Source organism: Sinocyclocheilus rhinocerous, unplaced genomic scaffold, assembly GCF_001515625.1.
Source record: "Sinocyclocheilus rhinocerous isolate Xijiao unplaced genomic scaffold, SAMN03320098_v1.1 scaffold615, whole genome shotgun sequence".
NCBI lineage: Eukaryota > Metazoa > Chordata > Actinopteri > Cypriniformes > Cyprinidae > Sinocyclocheilus > Sinocyclocheilus rhinocerous.
This window is the reverse complement of record NW_015631049.1, coordinates 3,098,439-3,119,402: the sequence shown is the minus strand read 5'-3', so window position 1 is coordinate 3,119,402 and position 20,964 is coordinate 3,098,439. Positions and strand designations below refer to the sequence as shown.

General features: G+C 37.1%; 1 protein-coding gene across 1 annotated transcript in view; it reads right to left on the bottom strand.

Moving 5' to 3' along the window:
• Positions 1 to 20,964, bottom strand: part of LOC107741283 (probable palmitoyltransferase ZDHHC8) — a 66,584-nt gene that overhangs the window by 7,019 nt on the left and 38,601 nt on the right. Inside the window, exons 2-6 of the mRNA XM_016553980.1 lie at positions 1,995 to 2,116; positions 1,691 to 1,848; positions 1,387 to 1,589; positions 934 to 947; positions 713 to 842 (exon numbers count right to left, since the gene is read on the bottom strand). Of these exons, the coding sequence (XP_016409466.1) occupies positions 713 to 842; positions 934 to 947; positions 1,387 to 1,589; positions 1,691 to 1,848; positions 1,995 to 2,116 (627 nt within the window). The remainder of the gene's footprint in view (positions 1 to 712; positions 843 to 933; positions 948 to 1,386; positions 1,590 to 1,690; positions 1,849 to 1,994; positions 2,117 to 20,964) is intronic.

The following is a 20,964-nucleotide window of genomic DNA, read 5'->3' as shown; positions in this document are numbered from 1 at the left end:
CTCTAGGAAATAGTTTTTTTTTTGCCCTAATATTTAACCATGGATTATAGCCATTCAACATTACAATATAATTGGGAGCTATCAATTTTAACATTTATTAGACTTTAAAAAACAACAACTTATAATTTAAGTGAACTTCAAACAATCTTCACATAAACCCTATAAACCCTTCACATTAACCCTGTGCCCTTCAGCAAGTAGGAAATATACAGAAATTAAAGTTATCAAACACTAAATTCTAAATTAAATATAGATGAATCCTTAAAACTACAAAAGTTATTGATTTCCTCTTTTTTTTCTTTTGTTTTTTGATTAACAGACATCACAGCAGCTGGGTTATTTAATGTATGTCACTATATGGACATCAGCTGCGATTGCCGTTCCATGGGGACTAAAATCTTTCAATTTTGGTTGGTACTTCATAGGTCTTTTGTAACATTTGCTAAAGCGTAATGTTCATTAAATCCTGTCTGTTTTGCAAATGTAAAATAACAGAATCTAATGAAAATTCATTTAAAGTGAAATGAAACACCCAACTGTCTGTTCAAAAATGAGCAAAAGATAGATCAGCCAGCTGTCAGGGGCCGTGGAAACACACCGTGCCTGGTGTTACGACTCACTTTCACACATTTCTGGTACGTGTGTGTATTTGAGACTCTCACTGATTACAGAAATGAATATATCTGTGTGTGGAAGTCAGTTTTTTCTTTACCTAGGAGCAAGTGGACTGCATAAGACGTGTTTCACATTACCACAGCAATCCCGAGTGAATGGATTCACTCCTCCTCGGAACTTTCCTGTCACCTGAGAACAGAGAGAGAGAGAGAGGGGAATCCTACTTACTGCAAACTGAAGAGAGTGGAAAACAACTGTCCTTGACCGACAGAACCGTGATGTGCGATGACAATACCAGGTTTTGTAACAGTTACAGACTTTTCATTAAGACCCTAAAGAATCATATCAACTTGTGGAAAATGGGAATCCTATGACCCCTTTAAGTAAAATTTAAATGAAAACTAAAAATATATAAAAATAAAAGCTAATTAAAAAAATAATAAACACTGCCTTCAGCTCAAATTATGCTTAAAAACAACAACAAAAAAAAAACCTAGTTTTTAGGCTGAACCTTCTGAAGAACTAAAATTTATGATTTCATTGTTGTCAGATGTTTTTACTGCTTTGATACGTTATCGAAAAGTATTTATTTGAAATAGAAATAATCTGTAACATAAATGTCTTTATTGTCATTACACTTAATGCATGCTTGCTCAATAAAATTACCCATTTCTTTAAAGAAGAATCTTACTTCTGAACAGTAGTGTATAGCCACACATTCATTAAATACAACTAAATGAGCTTTCATCATAGTTGCTATTTGTTATTCACAACAGGGAATTGCTTCTCATGGAAGGATACGTCACAGTGGTGTGGAGCGCACTCAGCCTCTCAAGGTGGTGTAAGATGAACAGCAGGCCAAAGGAAAACACGCCCACCATGTGAACACTTAGAGACAGCAGAAACAAGAAGAAGTAACGATAATTCCTCCGGCCAATGCAGTTGTTCACCCATGGGCAGTGGTGGTCAAACTCCTACAGTGAGAAGAAAAGTATGTGTGTGTGTGTGAGCGCTTGCATTGCGATGATTTTAAATAACGCAGGAATGTTGGTCTGTGTGTTTGTATGCGTCTCACCTCCACACAGTTGTCACACACGCTGCAGTGTGAGCAGCGAGGAGGTCTGTAGAAGTGGCACGTGGCACACCACTTCATCCGCACCTGAATTCCCTTTATCTCCACGTTTTTATAAAGCGGAGCTCGGAAATCATCGTCTTTGTCTTCGTCCTCATCCGCTGGGAAACAGAAATTTCAACATTCACATCAATATTGTGTGCGACTCGCAATTTTCTGAACATTCTTATCATGGACCTACTGTTGGATCTCCAGACATCTGAAACAGAGAATGGATTGAGAAACCTAAACAATGACCGGATCATACCTCTGGGAAAGACTCCAGGATCCATGAAGGTGGCCATGCTGAAGTTGGCCAACACAAATAGGAAGACGATGCCATTGTATAGAGGCACAACAGAGGAGATGGCCTTGGTTAACCACGGACACCTGAGAGAGGGTACGAGAGAAACAGAAGAAGGATTATCATCTAGAATGCTAAAGCTCAAAAGACCGGGTCTGAATTAGCCATTTTCAGCCTGTAGTTGTTCAGCCTTTTTTTTTTTTTTGTCTGAACAACATCCATGTTGATCCCTGCAACATTTTTGCAACATAGAAATTCATGCAAACCTCAGAAAACTTCGGAACCTTACACCTGATCACTGACAGAATAGTAAAATCAAATGTGTGCAGTTACTCTAGTGACAGACTGAATAATCAGTCAAACATTAGGAATTTAGGATACATTTGGCTGATAAATGAACAAATCATACAAATGAAAAATGCCTGCTTGGCAGATTAACAGAAATATTGATTTACCATTGGGTCAGTAAAAAAAATATAATTTTTAAAATAATTTTTTTATTAAAATAAAATGTTGTTTTGCACAAATTAAATGACAACAAAAAAAAAAATATAAATATAAAATGTATATTGTATTTTTTCAATTAGTATAATTACTAATATTGTTGTTCTTGTCACGTGTGCATCATATTTTATTGTTTTAATAATAATAATAAATGATAATTTACAATTTTTCTATTATTATTATTATCATTATTGTTGTTGTTATTACTGTTATTGCTATTATTATAATTATTATAAACATTTATTATGTATAGGTCCTGCATTCATTAAATTCTATCATATCATAAACACATACAGTAGATATCGTTATTGGTAATTAAACAAACCTATAGGCTACTGATCGACCACTACTTCACACTGATTTGTTCAAATCAAAAGAGGTGTGTGGCAATGTTTAATGGGTAAACTGCCTTTAGGGTTGGGCGATGTCTACCAAATTGGCATTAGATGATGTCTACAGTGAAACATTGCGATGGATGTGATGGATCACCTACTTGACTCGCTCGGTCTCAACAGAGCTGAGCTGTTGTATGCGGACCGTCTGCGCGGTCACAAAAATTGGGCTGCACGCAGATGGTGTGGGAATCACAATGCTGGCACAACATCGTGATATCTGTCAGCCATCGGCGATGGATGGTGGGATCGTCTATCGGCCCAACCCTACTGCTTATGCAGGAAAGCATCTACCAGTGCCCAATCCACGACTAGTTGTCCTACCATAGCTCCTCTCATAATACACCCTCTGACTAGGCTCTGCTCAAGTTTTATTAAGCCAAGCATATATATATATATATATATATATATATGTGTGTGCACTTCTAAATTTGAACCCCTATTGGAGTCTATTACATTTCTTGTAGTCTTGTAGAACAGGACTCTTTCTGGATATATATATATATATATATATATGTGTGCACTTCTAAATTTGAACCCCTATTGGAGTCTATTACATTTCTTGTAGTCTTGTAGAACAGGACTCTTTCTGGCCAAGAACCACCCACCCAGACAGTAAGACTCCATTTGATCGACATCTAAAGTGACCAAGCACATTTATTTTGGTTTCTACATGTCATTTAGAGGTAGATACATTTATAATGCATTCATTGTATGACCACTATGCAACCATTCAAAGAACGTTTCAGCAGTATTTGTGAATGGCCGAGATTACATTTCGTACATTTCTGCGTATTGATGCAACAAGCCACTCAAGGCCATGCTTTACAGTGATTTGACCAGATTCATTTGATACAGACAGCACTGTTCAACAAATAAGCACATTTAATTATAGTACCAATTAGAATAATGGAAATATTGTTTAAGTAATACAGTCCATTAGCCTAATTGCAGACGTTTATAGTTGCCAAGCAACTGTTATAATGGCTATTCCACAGCAGCTTCGAACACACCTCATCCAATCAGATTTTAAAGCTAGAATGATCCGTAACTCTCTAACCCCTCCTGCTACCTCTATTCTCTCTCGGCAGGCAGTAGATCATGCTACTATTCTGTCGAACCCTGAGGGAAAAGCACTAACTCATAGTCCGTCTGCTCTGCACTGGAGTAATGCCAGGCTCCTTGGATAGGTGAAGGCTGTCACCTTTATCTCACTGAAGTGATTCGATACACTCATTCCATTCAGTTTTCGATTCAGTTCGTTGTTTTCTTCATTTTAATCAGAGACCTAACAATGGCAGTCCTGAGAATACAAAGTAGTAATGAAGTGGAAGGTGAGAATGATAAAGAGGCCAGATTCACCAGACATAACAGAGCAAAACTGATGGAATAACTACTCCTTCATGTATAATCCAATCACAAACAGACGACCTCAGAATCAATCCACGCTGTGGGCAAAGAAATAAATGCCAGTTTTATCGGCCGCATGAACATCTCCTTGGGGGTAAACAAGAACGTCAGGGAAATTATGGAATAAATAAACTGCCTGTGAAATGCGATAACTCTTGATCTGTAAGCGTCTTGCTCTATGTGAGACAGACAGTGGGCTGCATTCATGAAGTGCATCAGGGCTTAAAATGCCCTTCATCTGAATGACAGTTCAGAGATTTTTATTAGGTGAAGGTGGTTACATTATTTCTTAGTTTGCACATCAAAACCAAGAACAGACTAAAGGCTTGTTGGCCACACATAGACACATTTTAACACTGAGAATAAGAAATGTTTCCTGAGCAGCAAATCAGCATATCTGAATGATTTCTGAAGGATCATGTGACACTGAAGACTGGAGTAATGATGCTGAAAATTCAGCTTTGCCATTAAAGGCATAAATGACATTTAAAAATGTATTAAAACAGAAAAGTTATTTTTAAAGTTAAATTCCAATTATATAATTATAAACAATTTCAAGTCTCTTAATTCATCTCCTTTGAATGAATCACCATCACAACAAAAGCACCAAAGCACCTCTTTTATAGCTAATTATTGCATGGCTCTCTGGAATACTTGTTTCTGATTGGTCAGTCATTCCAAGGTGTGATATGTAAGGAATAAGGTACTAGAGGCCGTGCTGTATTGTGAATAAGTCACAGCTGAAGGGTGTTGTTAGGCACGGCATGAAGCGGAGAGCCTGCAATCCTTTCAATCGTGACTTATTCACAATACAGCACACCTTGAGTATCTTATTGCTTTTATAAAAACAGTTACCACACAATACAAATATTAAATCCAAAAATGTATGTATTGATATGTTACTTTTTAAAAATAAATTCATTAAATGCTATCCTTCCGCTAAAAAAAATAGTTCCTGACAATGACATTAACTGTCAAGAGAATGTTCCGTTGTAACAAGCCTAAAAGTGTATGTCAAATGTGTGAATGTAAATGTAAACTCTTCTGGGGAACCCTTTCAGATTTAGTAAACAATTTCTATGCACCTTGTTTTGCGGAAAGGGGAATTTTCATATTAAAGCCCTCTACAAAGTGTTGCACACTATGTTGGAAGCACATTCTCATATATTGGCAATAGTCTCTCATTGGACATGAACCTAGCAACAAGTCAACAAATTCATCAATCTGCTCTATGAACATAATTGTGGGGAGTCATAATGTTACAGTATGCATTTAAACAACATAACTAAAAATACTTTCATGAAACAATCTGTGCTTAATTTCTTAAATCTACTGTTCTCCATTTAATTGGCCGCCCCTTCCAAGGATTAAACCAGCAAACCTTGTGTAAGAAGGCTGTATCCTAAATCATGCATGTACACACTCCCCTCTCTTGCATACATGAGCCCCTTATTTCAGTGTAAATTACACAGGCATTTTAACAACCCAAGGGCTGTGCTGGAGGGGTGTATATTAGGTTTAATTTAGGCCATTCCCTGCAGTGTGTCTAACGCCTAGCTGCTACAAACATTAGCATATCTGTGCCAGAAGCAGAAACTCTAAGGAGCCATCTATCCATGTGGATTATAATATGCCAACGAGATCAATATAGATAAAGGGAACAACCCTGTCAGCAACAGCTTTAGGGAGCAAAAAGCTATTAAACCGGTGCTAGTTAATTCTTATCTCTGATTGTGAGATAAACATTCAAAATACATTCAAAAATGCTAAAAAAAAAACATGCAGAAAAAGAGAGAGACAGACGTCGCAACCCCAACAGCTCTAGTAATTTAATAGAAGCAGCAATAATTAGAATATAGATAAAATAAATAATAAAAAATAAATAAATACATCTAGCAGAGAAGCTATTTATTGGTGGCGCCTGGGGCCTGTTCTTCGTACGTCGCTAACTCAGTTAGCTGGATTTGATTGTAGACGATTTCGCTTGATCTTGGATCATTTGGTTCTTTGAAGCTCATCCTGGACTTGCTGTCATAGCAACAAGTCCGTAAGCTTAAACCGGCTCGGGAGCAGGTTTATTTCATGTAAACAGGATTAGATAACTTTTTTTTTTTAAGCAGAATTGATACTTAAAATATATCCCAGCCACCGCTACTTTATTACAAGAGTACCCTGTTGGTCCAGGAACAATAATTTAAAATAATAATCATTTAAAAATTAATTTGAAAATAATATAAAAATGTTGTGTAGTCTTTAATACTATATAGACACAGCCAGTTTTACTCATTGAAAGATATATTAGTGATTAAATAATTACTTTATAATTGGCTTGGAGTCTAACACACATGCTATACAGTTCATCTGAGCGTGCATTAATTTGAGTGCTGACAGCTATTATGGGAGTGGCTTAATGGAGCGCAGGAGATGCAGATAACTTGATCTTCAAGAAACTTTAATTAATGCTGTCGCATAAGAAATCTGCTTCAAAGATAAAATTAAACAAATTGCTAAATACAACATTGAAATAAAAATGTAAAGCCTGTACAAATACTAGAAATCATGAATATAAATAATTGGGACTCATTGTAAAAAAAATTACAAATAAATTAAAAACAGTGCACATTTCATTTATCTATTAGGCTATAACATTTATGTAGTTTTGTTCGCTTGGCTCTTTCCTTATAAATGTCCAGAAATGTGTCATTTTTTTCGTCAGGTGTCTTTTTTTAATGAAATGACATTACGTTGCTGTCTTGCCGCCAGCCAATCGCTGCATTGCTGATCGTGGCCTCGAGTATCGATACATCTGCCCTTTTCGGGGAACACGAGAACGCGCAGTAATCTTAGACAACTTAATCCAGATATTTTAATCTAATACACAAATTCGAAGAACCAAATTAGCCAGAGATCAGTTATCAGGATTAGAATATCTGGAATCTTTCAAATCATCTCAGATGTAATAAGCGACGTATGAAGAACGGGCCCCTGATATGTACAAACTTACAGTTGTAAAATAAACAAAACAAAACAAGCTAGAAACTGTGTAGGGAAAAAAAGAGAGAGATAGACATCACAGCCCCAACAAATCATTTTTTAAAAATAATTAAATAATTATTTAAATAAATAAATCTAGCAGATAAGCTATTTATTAGTGGTGCTTGAGAAGACAATTATCACAATTACTATGTTCATACTTACTTATGGTTGTAAATAGGGCTGGACGATATGGCCAAAATTTATATCACAAAAGAATTATATCGCGATACATATTGATATTGAATTATTGTCCAGCCCTAGTTGTAAAATGAAAGCAAGAAAAGACAACAAATCTGGTCATTTAATAAATGGAGCAATAATCTGACATTTTTAATTAAAAACAATTGAATGAATGAACATTGAAAAGAATTATATCGCGATACATATTGATATTGAATTATTGTCCAGCCCTAGTTGTAAAATGAAAGCAAGAAAAGACAACAAATCTGGTTATTTAATAAATGGAGCAATAATCTGACATTTTTAATTAAAAATAATTGAATGAATGAACGAATGAATGAATGAATTAAATATCTAGCAGAGAATCTGTTTATTAGTGGTGCTTTATAAAGATAATTATTAAAATTAATATTTTCATACTAAATAGTAATTGTTCTAGATGTCTTAACCACCACTAATAAACATCTTTTCTGCTGGGATCTGACACAGCAAGTCATCAAAGGTCCCCCCCCCCTTTCCCCCCAGTATAGGTGTGTGGCATCATTGATATGCAGCATACACACCTCCATGATGCACATCTCACTGGGATGATAGATGTATTTCAGTGATGTAGATCCCATTTGACTGGACACAAAACATATCTAAGTGATAGAATAGAGGAAAAAGCTTTTGAAGTTCCACCTATCATATCCACCAGAGTGTTTCTGTACTGAAAATGGAACATTAATGCTTGGTATATGTTTGTTGTGGACATTTTTGTCCTCACATTTACTGCATGGATGCCATCTTTCACCTGCAGAGATAAGGTAGTCTTCACAGTTGAATTCGCATCCCCCCCCCCTTCACCGTTCAAGTTATTCCAAAGCACTACGGGCCAATTAGTGAACCATAGGAGTCCTGTATCTGCAATAAATAATTCTTCATTAATCAACATGTGTGAAATCTACGTGATTTATAATGAAGGAGAAGAGTCCAGAAAAAGAGGAAGATGGTGATGGACTTGAATGCAGGAGATCATTAATCAGTCAGACAGATGCTTACTGAGGGAATGTTGAGGCGCTAATGTTGTGTGGTGAACAGATCCACCCTGGAGCTACTGACAACAGAGAAATGAAATGTGTTATTCATTTGAAAGACTTCCTGTACTACCGCACAAAAAAGAAAAATGTTTGCCCTATTTCCCTCATTAGAATCTTATGAAAATAAATGACCACTCCTGAGAGCAAGGTAGCGTGTGCATTTGGGTCCAAAATTAACACTTGCCAAGCTTCAAATGGAAGTAAAAGTGCAATTTTAATGGTGATCTTTTTTTTTAGGATTTGCAACTTAAATCGTTTAAAGGAACAGTTCACCCAAAAATAAAAATTTGCTGAAAATGAACTCACCCTCAGGCCATCTAAGATGAACAAGATGCAGTGAGAAACGCAAACACAGATCAATCCCATATTAACCTACCGGCAGTCACATCTCCCCTACACACTTTAAGATTAAAGCATCAGTCAAAACACACCCGAAGGGAGAAACGCTCCCACAGATACAGCCGCAATGCAGTGAACACAAGTCAAAACTTACAGGAGAACTATTCCCAGAATTATCTCATCAGTCTAAAAAACTACAAGCACAATACCACATGGTACTCGATGGGCATTATTGGATGTGATCCACATCAAAGAGATTATCTTCACCGCTAGCCCTTTAAACAATTTAATAATGAGAGTGAATGCACCATAAATAAGGTCACAAAGCCCCGCCGGTCTATTAATCACGCTCTGAAAGGACAATAGAAGAGATGACATCCCGCTCTTTCCTCGTATAGATCTGCTTAAAACAGTACAATACCCCCAACAACAGCAGCTTAAACTGGTCTGAGCTAAACAGAGGGCTGAACTTGAACACTAAGTGATCTAGAGCTAGATAAATACGACCGGATCAGATTTAGCCACGAGGGAATCTGTCCCCAAACATCCTCACCACTGTTCGCAGAAGCCTCTGTAAATATCCTTTTTTTATATAAATAATGACTCAAAGCAAGTTTATACACATCCACAGGTGTGCCGCTCAAACACACACACACACACACACACACACACGCAGCTACATTTAAGTTCTGTCCTGACAGTGCATATCTGAGTGGCAGTTGTTGGCTAACCTCACACACATTCCTTACCACGGGTATTTTAAGGCCAGACTGCAGCTGCTGTGGTTACATGCGTGGCAAATATCGGACAGCCAAAACCAGGCCGAACATCGAGAGCAGGGCAGATTCATGTAGAAACTAGGAACTACAGATTATAGTGTTTGATCATTTTCTCTTCTAAGTCTTGCAAATTTAATTGGTGTCAGTTCTGATTTAAGCATCCCATTAAAAAAAAAAAAAAAAACTACATTCAAATTATAAAAGACTATATTATCCTTAATAAATGTCCTGGGTCTTCATCAGGGTAGATTATGAAATGTTTCATAAGAAATGTTTCATAAGCATGAAACCAGCACATTAAAATGATTTTTAAAGGATCAACTGACACTAGACACAATTCAGCTAAAGATATTCAGCTTTGTCATCACAGGAATAAATTATATTTTAGAAATGAAATATATTAAAATAGAAAATTGTTATTTAAAATTGTAATAGTATTTCACAATATTACAATTTTTACTGTATTTTTAATCAAATAAATGCAGCCTTGGTGAACACAAGAGACTTCTTTAAAAAGCATTTGAAAAAATGTAGTGAACGGTAGTGTAGGAAATTTTAAAGCATGAACTGCTTTATAGCAAATAATTTAAGTAAATGATTCAGTCCCTCCCTCATAACACACAAAATAGACTCTCATACTCACAACACCTACTGGCATAATGGTGGAACTGCTAGAAATGGTCACTTAAGAAATCAGAATAAATCTCTCTGACGCACTGATTCAAAAGATTTGAGTAGTCAGCACTTCAAAATCCTCAGCAAGCACACATGACACACCAGAGATAAGAATAAAACCCCATCCATTCTTCTGACACCTAGGCATTTAGATGGGTTTGGAGAATGACCCAGATGGAGTAGCTGCCAAGTACTGGGACTTAATACCTCCATTCTCCTTGACTTTAAGAGACACTCTATTTAATTGTGTGTTCTCTACTAAAACTACACACATTTACACACTAACACGAATATGTAGATACACACATACATGCATCTATCTTCAAACATACCGGTGAATAGTTACAAGTAGTTGGAAAACAGTCCTCAGCCATTTTCTAGCCACTTCCTGAACGGAAGTCCAGACAGAATGAGCCTAAGTGAGAGAGGGGGAAAATCTGAACCGTCAAGCATTGTTTACTCAACTGCTGTTAAGTGTCAGATTCAATGCAGCTGAGTGTTTGTTATAAGATAAAGTCTAGGAGACAAATACCAGCATTTCTATAAACCTGTTCAACAGAATGAAAGAGGTCAAAAGTCACTGATCTAAAAACTGATGTGTGTCCACCACATTTTGCATAACAAACACTATATAGACACTATACTTTAGTGCTCATTTGGTGTATATATATATATATATATATATAATGTATATGTAATACACACACATATGGTGTTATATACTAATTTTTAACCCTTTCTTTCGGATGCTATGAAAGTTGCATTCATATACTACATAAGCACCATAGCTTAATGTGTCAAGAGTGTGCTAACCACTATGCCACAGCTCTGACATTAAATACAGCCAGTTTGGCTCTGTTCTCATAGTGTTTTTGATTAGTGCATGAGTAGGTCTGTTCCTGGATCATTTCCCGCCGAGTTACACAATCACGTTTTGGTCTAGCAGAACTTCTCCTTTCCCTCTGATTCACTGCTTTCTCAACATAGCTTCACGCATATTAAAAACACATTAGGCCCGATCTACACACACTATGCCAGCACACAAGCACATATAGTGGGAACAGAATCATTGCGAGCATGTAGAGCGCAGGAGACTGATTTACTATCATGTTTGACGTGGGACGTTTCGCTGTGGTGGAAAACAGCACGATATCGCGACACTCGCTGTGGTAAACTGCATCTGGAACACAAATGTGGCAGAACAGTACATGCTTTGATAAATATGGCTGTAACGTTGACTATACTATCTTCACATAGGAACAAAAATGTGCACAAATGCACTATGAATTAAAGAAGATCACAAGGTTAAAACACACTCATGGTGACAGCTTGGTAATATTACCTTCCTTCCTGTCTGTCTGCTCAGACTGATCACACGCAAACAAGCTCCTAAATTAAATGAGACAACCCAGTTGGATGTTTCTGTATGTAATAAAAAAGACTGCAGAAAGATATCGCCTGTCATGGCCTGCATCATCAAAGCAGAGGGGGTGAGGGAGGGAGAGAGACCATCAGAACAATGAGGAGCTTTCACAGGCTGAGGGCTGCAAAGAGACACAATAACTCCCTTTAGTAATCAGAACTCACAACAGACAATCTATCTATCATGAACTACAGAGGGAGGGAGGAAGAGGGGGAGAGAGAGAGATTGTTTATGTCTGTGAATATGATTATGAAGCAAAAGAAAATGCTGTAAGTTGTATGACTGGTTCTGCTCCAACAGATCAGAACTACCTGCTTAAAACTACGAACACAAAATAAAATTAAAAAAAACATCGAACTTGATCTGACTTGATTGCTTAATTGTAAAAAGGAAACACTAGACAATATAGAATGACAGAATAATAGAACAAGAGATAGATGTATACATATTCAAATAATTAGACTCAATGTGCTGGCCATGTGCTCGGATTGTTCAAAAAAGCTGACGTAAAGTGGCTTTTCTAGGAACAATGAAATGACAACCATCTGAAGTCTGAAACTCAGTGTCAGATGTAACATAGGGTAAATTGTGTTTTAAGAGACTGGTGGCCTGGTTCCTTATTAAACTGATTATTACTGTGTGTGTGTGTGTGTGTGTGTGTCTGAACCAATATGGCGACTTCCGCTGAATTTTCATGTAAAGTCATTTATTTGTGTATAAAACTTTTCTAAGAGAACAATTGTGTGCACCTGTAATGAAAGGCTAAGGCGTTGCTGAAAATCTGCAGTATGATACAATCTCTTTTTCTAACTTTATGACAGTCTACGTCTTGCATCAACAGTCTGAGCTGTTGAAATGCATCTAAAATTCTCAAATAAGCACATATTGCAAAACTAAGCAAGGCTGAAGGAAAATGAGCCCTGAGTAGGCGTTCCGACTTACTGTATGAATGCGTGGCACAAATTAAAGTTAGTTAAATTAAGTCAGAAAAAAACAGCTATATGGTTATAAATAGCTCACCACACGTGCCTGTTCAGACACACATGGTTCTCAAGTCAAGTGTGCCAAATCAAGCGCCAAATAAGCTGGCATTTCAGTGTGCTATAACAAATGTGTGAAACTCAGAGCATCGAAAATAGAAGATAGCATTACCCAAACTGGCATTAGATTTCAAGAACGAATCAGGACTGTATCAATGGCCATACCCAAACATTTAAACACATGCTCATCATCTGGCGTGAGTAATTGGCCACATTCACTTTATGAAGCTTTTTTAATGTTCAACAATACTTCCCCCATATGTGCGTTCTCCTTTAATACTATGGGGACATGCAGCCTCTCTCTCTCTCTTTCAGCCAATCTTTATCTTCTAACCCCCATACTGTTTCAACACCAAGCAGAATATTTACAGCACACAAATCCATCCACTCCAACAGAGGAATGAGGGACAGTGAGACAGACATGGTACATAGATGGAAAGTCTTATAACAAAGATAAAGAGAAATCTCTCTATCCAGCGTTCTCATCTCTCCAGCCTCCTTGGCAATAATCTGTGTACTGCAAACAGAACAGAATAAAGCAGAAAGTGTCAAACAAAAAAGAAAAGTCGTCAGTAATGTAATAATTAGTTGTTAACTAGAAAAGCAAAATTTGTCAAAGCAAACTTTAAAAGTGAATGTTTTGAGAAACGTTTAAAGCTAGGTCTTATAGACCGATTGAGATTGAGAGATAGTCGGAACTATAGACAGATAGCACGATAGACAGATAGAGTGATAGAATGATAGATGGATAGAATGATAGAACAACAGACATAGAATGATAGATGGATGAAATGTTAGAACGATAAAACAACAGACAGATAGACCGACCAACATAGATAGAACAATAGATAGACAGGTAGAACAATAAAAATAAGACAGATAGAATGACAGAAACACAGATAGAACAACAGAGAGACAGAGAACGATAGACATGACTCTCATACAGACTGATGAGGGCAGTTATTTGTAATCTGGAATCTGAGGGTGCAAGAAAATCAAAATATTGAGAAAGCGTGGTTGACTCTTAACTTTTATAAAGAATATCTCTTTGGAAGAATATCTCTTTGCAATCTTCTTTATGCACCAAGAGCTTGTAACATTTCAAAGAGAAAGGAAAAATTGAAATCGCATCATATGACCCCGTTAAGACTGGTTTTGTGGTCCAGGGTCACAAATAGCACAAAAAAACGCCCATTGCAATTAGTGCAGCATGCAGACTGACCACAGGCCTCTTGCAGAGAGAGTGAATAAAACTGAGAAGAGAAGGAACAGATGAGGAATGAACATAATCACTGTCTCTCTAGGACCTAAATTTCCTCTCCATCTTTCTAATCTACTCATTAAGAAGTGTCCGAGACATATCCCCACACAAGAATGGAAGGAAATCAGTAATGACCGCTCAGTGGAAATCTCTTCAGTCTCAAGCAGGAACTGCCTTTGTTCCAGCAGGAGACGCTGAAAGACGGGAGAGAGAAAGATAGACTGTTTACTCTGGCACTTCTGAAATCACCTCCTCTCTCTTTAGATGGGGATGATTGACATCTCACCGAGAACAATGACAACAGCTCAGAAATTAGTCAACTCAAGTTAAAGGAATAGCTCACCCGGAAATGAAAGTTTGCTGAAAATGTACGAATTTGTTTCTTCATCAGAACAGATTTGGAGAAATTTAGCATTACATCACTTGCTCACCAATGGATTCTCTGCAGTGAATGGGTGCTGTCAGATTGAGTCTCTAAACAGCTGAAAAAAATATCACACAGTAATCCACATGACTCCAGTCCATCAATTAACAGCTCAATTTCCAAGTCTTCTATCCATAATATTGCTTTCTCCAGTAAAAACATTTGTCTCATCTAAATCAGGAGAGAAATAAGCACATATCAAGCACCGTGCAAGCAAAAACAGTCTACTGGATGAAGCATGAATATGGATTATTGACTCATATTTAAGCTAGAAGCAATGTTTTAAAGTTAAAACGCCTTAATGATGGATTTGTTTCTTACAAACACACAGCTTTTTGCTTCTCAAGACATTAATTGATGGACTGGAGTCATGTGGATTATTGTGATATTTTTATCAGCTGTTTGGACTCTCATTCTGACGGCACCCATTCACTGCAGAGGATCCATTGGTGAGCAAGTGATGTAATGCTAAATTTCTCAAAATATTTGATGAAGAAACAAACTAATCCACATCTAGATCCTGAGGGTGAGTACATTTTCAGCAAATGTTCATTTTGGGTGAACTACTTTAAGTCAAGGAGAACTGAGCACAATAAACTCAAAGACGACTGTCTGACATTTATTTAAATATGTATAAATAAAATCACCTTCATCTTTCCAGAATCTGTACTCTCATATATAACTGCCTCTGGTCCTACAGTAGGCAAAGCAAAATCTCCCATAATTGCTCCTTTCCAGTGGCCTCGATCCAATTTGGCTCAATTCTGACATTCTGTAATGTTCTCCACTGCACAAAGATCAGCCTCAGAGCTGTTCAATAAGACATGATGAAAATGAATATGAAAATGAATCTCTGTAAGGGAAGAAATAACTGCAGGAAAAAAATGCCAAGCTTTAGTTTCCCAGTGACAGGTTTTGGGTCAGAGGTCAACTGGCAATAAAACACATTTCTAAATGCCACATGGGAGACATTCTGACACTGTAGTAAAAGGTCTTGCAATTTATTCTGGAGCCCAAATATATTGTAGACACAAATAGCACATTTTAATCACAATTTCAGTCTAATCATCTTTCTATCAAGAGCAGCATTTTATCAGGTGAGCAATATGAGAGAAACTGCTAGAGTAGTATTGAAAATCACTAATCACTGCTGTGCTTTCCCTTAACAAATGATAATATATTAGCATAATTAAGAGCCAAATTTAGTAAAGCCGAGGGATGAGATACAATCTCAGGAATAGAAACACTCTTTTGATGTATTAATACCTCAGACGTGCTCTCCTCATGGGTTTGTTTCAGTTCAACAGTTCTGAAGGTGCTTTAGTTAAAAGTAAGTCTTAAGTCTCTTAGACATGAGCAAGCAATTTTTCTCCACAAGTAACAGTATGCAAAAACCAATCTATTAAAATGGGCTTATTATATGATTTTGTAACATCTAACTTTTCCCCTCAAGGTCATTTATAATGAAGTAACAGTCATAAATTAGTTTGCTGCTGTGACTTTAAACATTTTGTATGTAAATTATCTCGTTTTTGAATAACGTACAATCTATTGGCATAGTTCAAGCTGGGAGCTGAATAAACAAAATATCCAAAACTAAACAATCTCTAATTAATGAGTTGGTTGTTAACAACTAGTTGATATGTTAACATGAGGAGTCATACTGTTCAAAAGTTTGGGGTCGGTAAAAAAAAATGCTACTATTACTATGCAAATATGTTTTAATTTAATCGAGTTTGTGACATAACACCCCTGACAATCTGCATCAAGTTATTCAACAATTCTTGCCCCCTTTAAAAAGCTGGACAATCCACATTCATTAAAAAATAAATCTAAACAAACATTTTTTTTAATGCAAATTTTTTTCATCTGATTTAAGAATGCACTTTTAAGAATATATATAAAATATATAAATAATAAATTTATATTATAAATAATAAAATAATACTTCAATTTTAAAATGTAAAACTTCAGGGTTTTGCCTGCAGTACACACACACACACACACACACACACACACAAAAACACCTTTGTGGAGTGAGCAAAATACTCTCACATCCTCTCAGAGCAAGAGAAACCCCAGCAGAGACAGAGAGTGTTCAAAGCTGCACACAACCTAGACTCAAAGAGAGACAAAGAGGAAAAATGGATACTCTTGAGCACAGTGACATAATGCAAGATAAAGATGGGAATAAAATGTAAGAGAAAGACGGGAATAAAAACAGGATGATGGAATTGCAGACATATTCCTCTGAGAGGGACAGGCAGTAGAGAGCGTAATGTCTTCCCATGAAAAGAGTTAAAGGAGTCAAGGAATTCATGAGGTGTGTGTCAAAGAGACCGGGCTCTGCTTTCTCTCCCCACAGATGCACACAAAAATAGGACACCAAATCTGAGCACATTCTCTCCATTTGGTCGGCAGAAATGTCAGTGAATGCTGAGCTCCAGAGACAGAGAAACAGTGACAGTACACAGCCAAATCAGCACAGAATCTGAGGGAGATCGACAGACTGCACTTTTCTGTAGAGCTTTTATAGAAAGTTTCAGGAGTTGAAAACTTCAGTATTCACCTGCTGTAAAACTTGAACAGTCCCCTGATGGAAATTCAGTACTTTCAGTATTCTGCACATTAACCAAAGCACAATGGGAGAAAATGGGGAAAATATTGGTTTATATCAAATTCAGGCTCACACAGATTTTTCCCCCATGGAATTCTGTGGAATGTGTTTACATAGACTAAATTGTGTCAAATAGCCAACAGTGCAACACTTATTTGGTAGGCATAAATCTGCAGCCACAAACCTCAAAAAAGCATCACAAATTTTGAGCACCACTCATTTACTGTTGCATATTTGTTGTTTAATAGTTGTGGCCTAGTGGTTAGAGAGTTGGACTTTTAACCCAAAGGTTGTGGGTTCGAGTCTTGGTACCGGCAGGAATTGTAGGTGGGGGGAGTGAATGTACAGCGTTCTCTTCCACCTTCAATACCACGACTGAAGTGAGACCCTTGAGCAAGGCACCGAACCTGCTCCCTGGGCACCGCAGCAATATGGCTGCCCACTGCTCTGTGTGTGTGTGTTCATGGTGTGTGTGTGTGTGTGTGCACTTAGGTTAAATGCAAAGAACAAATTCCAAGTATGGAACACCATACTTGGTATCACATCATGTCACGTCACATAATATTTGTGCTAATTCGATTCTGCTTTCAGTTATCAATAACACTTAAAAAAAACTGCAAGGACATTATCCATTTCCATTAACCTTAAAACACAAACCAATGAAGTGCAAAATTCAAAATACAGGTAAAACACACACACAAAAAAATCAATATAGAAATTGCATTCATATTAATACAGTACATTGGTGCCTATTTTTATGGATTTTATTATTTTATTTTATTTTTGCAGTGTAGTACTTTTACCTCCATGGAGCATACTTTACGATATTCTATAAAAAAATACATTTTAAAATATATTAAATATTTAAAATATATTATATAATAGCTATTTAAAATTGTAATAATAATTCACAATATTACGGTTTTACTGCATTTTTAAAAAAAAAAAATATTTGCAGCCTTGGTGAGCATAAAAATCTCGTTTGAAGATTGATGTAAATTTGGTGTACATTTCTTGGGGCAGTCGTGGCCTAATGGTTAGAGAGTCGGACTAGTAATCCAAAGGTTGCGGGTTCGAGTCGCGGTACTGGCAGGGATTGTTGGTGGAGGGAGTGAATGAGCAGCGCATGAGCAGCGCATGAATGAGCAGTGAATGGGCATCGAACCCCCAACTGCTCCCCGGGCGCTGCAGCACATGGCTGCCCACTGCTCCGGGTGTGTGTGTGCACTTGGATGGGTTAAATGCAGAGCACAAATTCCAAGTATGGGACACCATACTTGGCTACACGTCACGTCACTTTCACTTTCAAATGCCAAGTTTGAAAGACACAGTGATATGCTTGAAATCAATGTTTATGTCAAATTCCTACCTGTACATTACCCTTTAATTCCAACCACACTTTATATATAACACTTTCAATATTCTTCATCATAGCCTTAATCTGAAAAATCTTCCCAATATGCCTGTTCTTACTACATGAGTACATAAGAGTCTCATTCATACCAAGGAACAGTTGGAGGAGATGACGCAGGGATTTGCTTGGATCGTGGGACTACAGCTCTGAGAACAATCCCTCCTCTGCATGGACACAATGGGAGGCACAGATTACTGCGGCACAATAGAGCTAACATGCATTGTTCATTGAAAATCTGCCAGCCCAATTCCCACACTACATGTGGCCCGATCCAACCGCACTTTGCAAAACACGTCACAAACTGCTGATCATCTAATTTTTTCATCAGAAAAAAGAGAGGCAACTCACATGTTTGTTGTGTCTTATGACCTCGTTCAAAGTGTTTAAAGGAATGGTTAACCCAAAAATGTAAATGTACTCACCCTCAGGCAGTCTAAGAGGTAGATGAGTTTATTTCTTCATCAGAATAGGAGAAATTTTATATTTTATCAATTGCTCACCAATGTATCCTCTGCAGTGAATGGGTGCCGTCAGAATGAGAGTCCAAACAGCTGATAAAAACATCACAAAAATCGACAAGTAATCCACAGAACTCCAGTCCATCACTTATCGTCTTGTGAAGTGAAAAACTTGACGTGATGTTTTAATTAGCTGCTTGGACTCTCATTCTAACAGCACCCATTCACTGCAGAGGATCCATTAGTGAGCAAATGATAAAATACGAAATTTCTCCAAATCTGTTCTGATGAAGAAATAAACTCATCTTCCTCTTAGACTCCACTGGTGAACAAGTGATGTAGAGCTAAACAAACAAACTCATCTACATCATGGGTGGCCTCATGAGTACATTTTTAAAAATTTATATTTTTGGGTGAGTTATTCTTTTAAAGTTCTCTTCTGCACTTTTTCAACAGCAGCTCACTCTGTCATTTTTAAACACTTTTTTCCACAGAAATGAATTTTTTCACTACTGTAGTGACGTCACTGCACATGCAATGTGCAAGGTTGCACACATAGCTCTGACCTCTCAGCAGAAATATTTAGTATACACTCAGATGCGCAGGAACTCCACCCAGAGTCATATAAACAGCATGGTAAAGTCTATATGGGCATAACTGGGATACTCATGCTATTGAAACAAAGAGACGAGGGTTAAAATCTTGCTCAGTCATTATGCCCTTGAAAAAGACTCTTAACTGACCCTAGCGAGCAGCTGTTCCTGTGTTGTGACTGTGTTCTGTCTCTGTTTGAGCAATGACGGGGAGTATATGCCACATGCTCGTCCAAAAAATGAGTCAATGTAGCATGGGCTGAACATAAATTAATAGGACCGTCTTTTTACTGCTACTCATGTATGCTGCGATTATGATTAAGGTTGGAGATGTTTTGAAGTCTGACAGAATGCAGCGTGTTAATGAACCTATATTAAAAGAAGAAGAAACACAACATGCGGATGAATACAGTGATCAGGGTTTAATTAGGGTTTAAAACGGTTTAATTATCATGTCCAATAAAATCCAATCCAATGCCAATAGGAGCAATACAGTGGCATTCCGATGAACACATGCACACGATCCAAAGACTGGCCAATTTATAATTTAGGCTTTTAGAAATCTGAAGTCAGAAAGTCAGAAAGAGCTTTATTTCCAAGTAGGTTTACACACTTAAGGAATTTGTCTTGGCGACAGGAGCTTCCAGTGCAGAAGAAAGTACAGACATGCATACTACAAACATACATGATAGTGCAGACATACATAGAAATGGAAATACTCCAGTGCACCTGTGAGCATAATGCCCAACGAGCGACTAGCATCCACTCCTTCCCTTCCTCTTCTTTCAGCAGAGCTAAATGATTGACTGGGGCACTTAGAGAATTACTCGACATATTTAGCAAAGATCAGCAGATGTTCAGCAGACTGACAGGAAAGAAATCTGAGAGGAGAAGACAGAAAGAGAGAAAAACAACAGAAAGAGAGAACGACAGATAGATAGATAGATAGATAGATAGATAGATAGATAGATAGATAGATAGATAGAACACAGTGATAGATTGATAGAATGATAAAGAAAAGAGAGAAAGAATCATAGAAAGGAAGAAAGAACAATTTAATGATAGAATCAAATAATGACAGATAGAATGATAGAATTATGGATAGAATGATAGAATGATATATAGAACAACAGAACGAACAAACGATAGAACGAACGATAGATAGAACGATAGATAGAATGATAGAACGATAGAACGAACGAACTATAGAACGAACAATAGAAGGATAGAAGGATAGAACGAACGATAGAACAAATGATAGAACGAATGATAGATAGAACGATAGATAGAACGATAGATAGATCGATAGA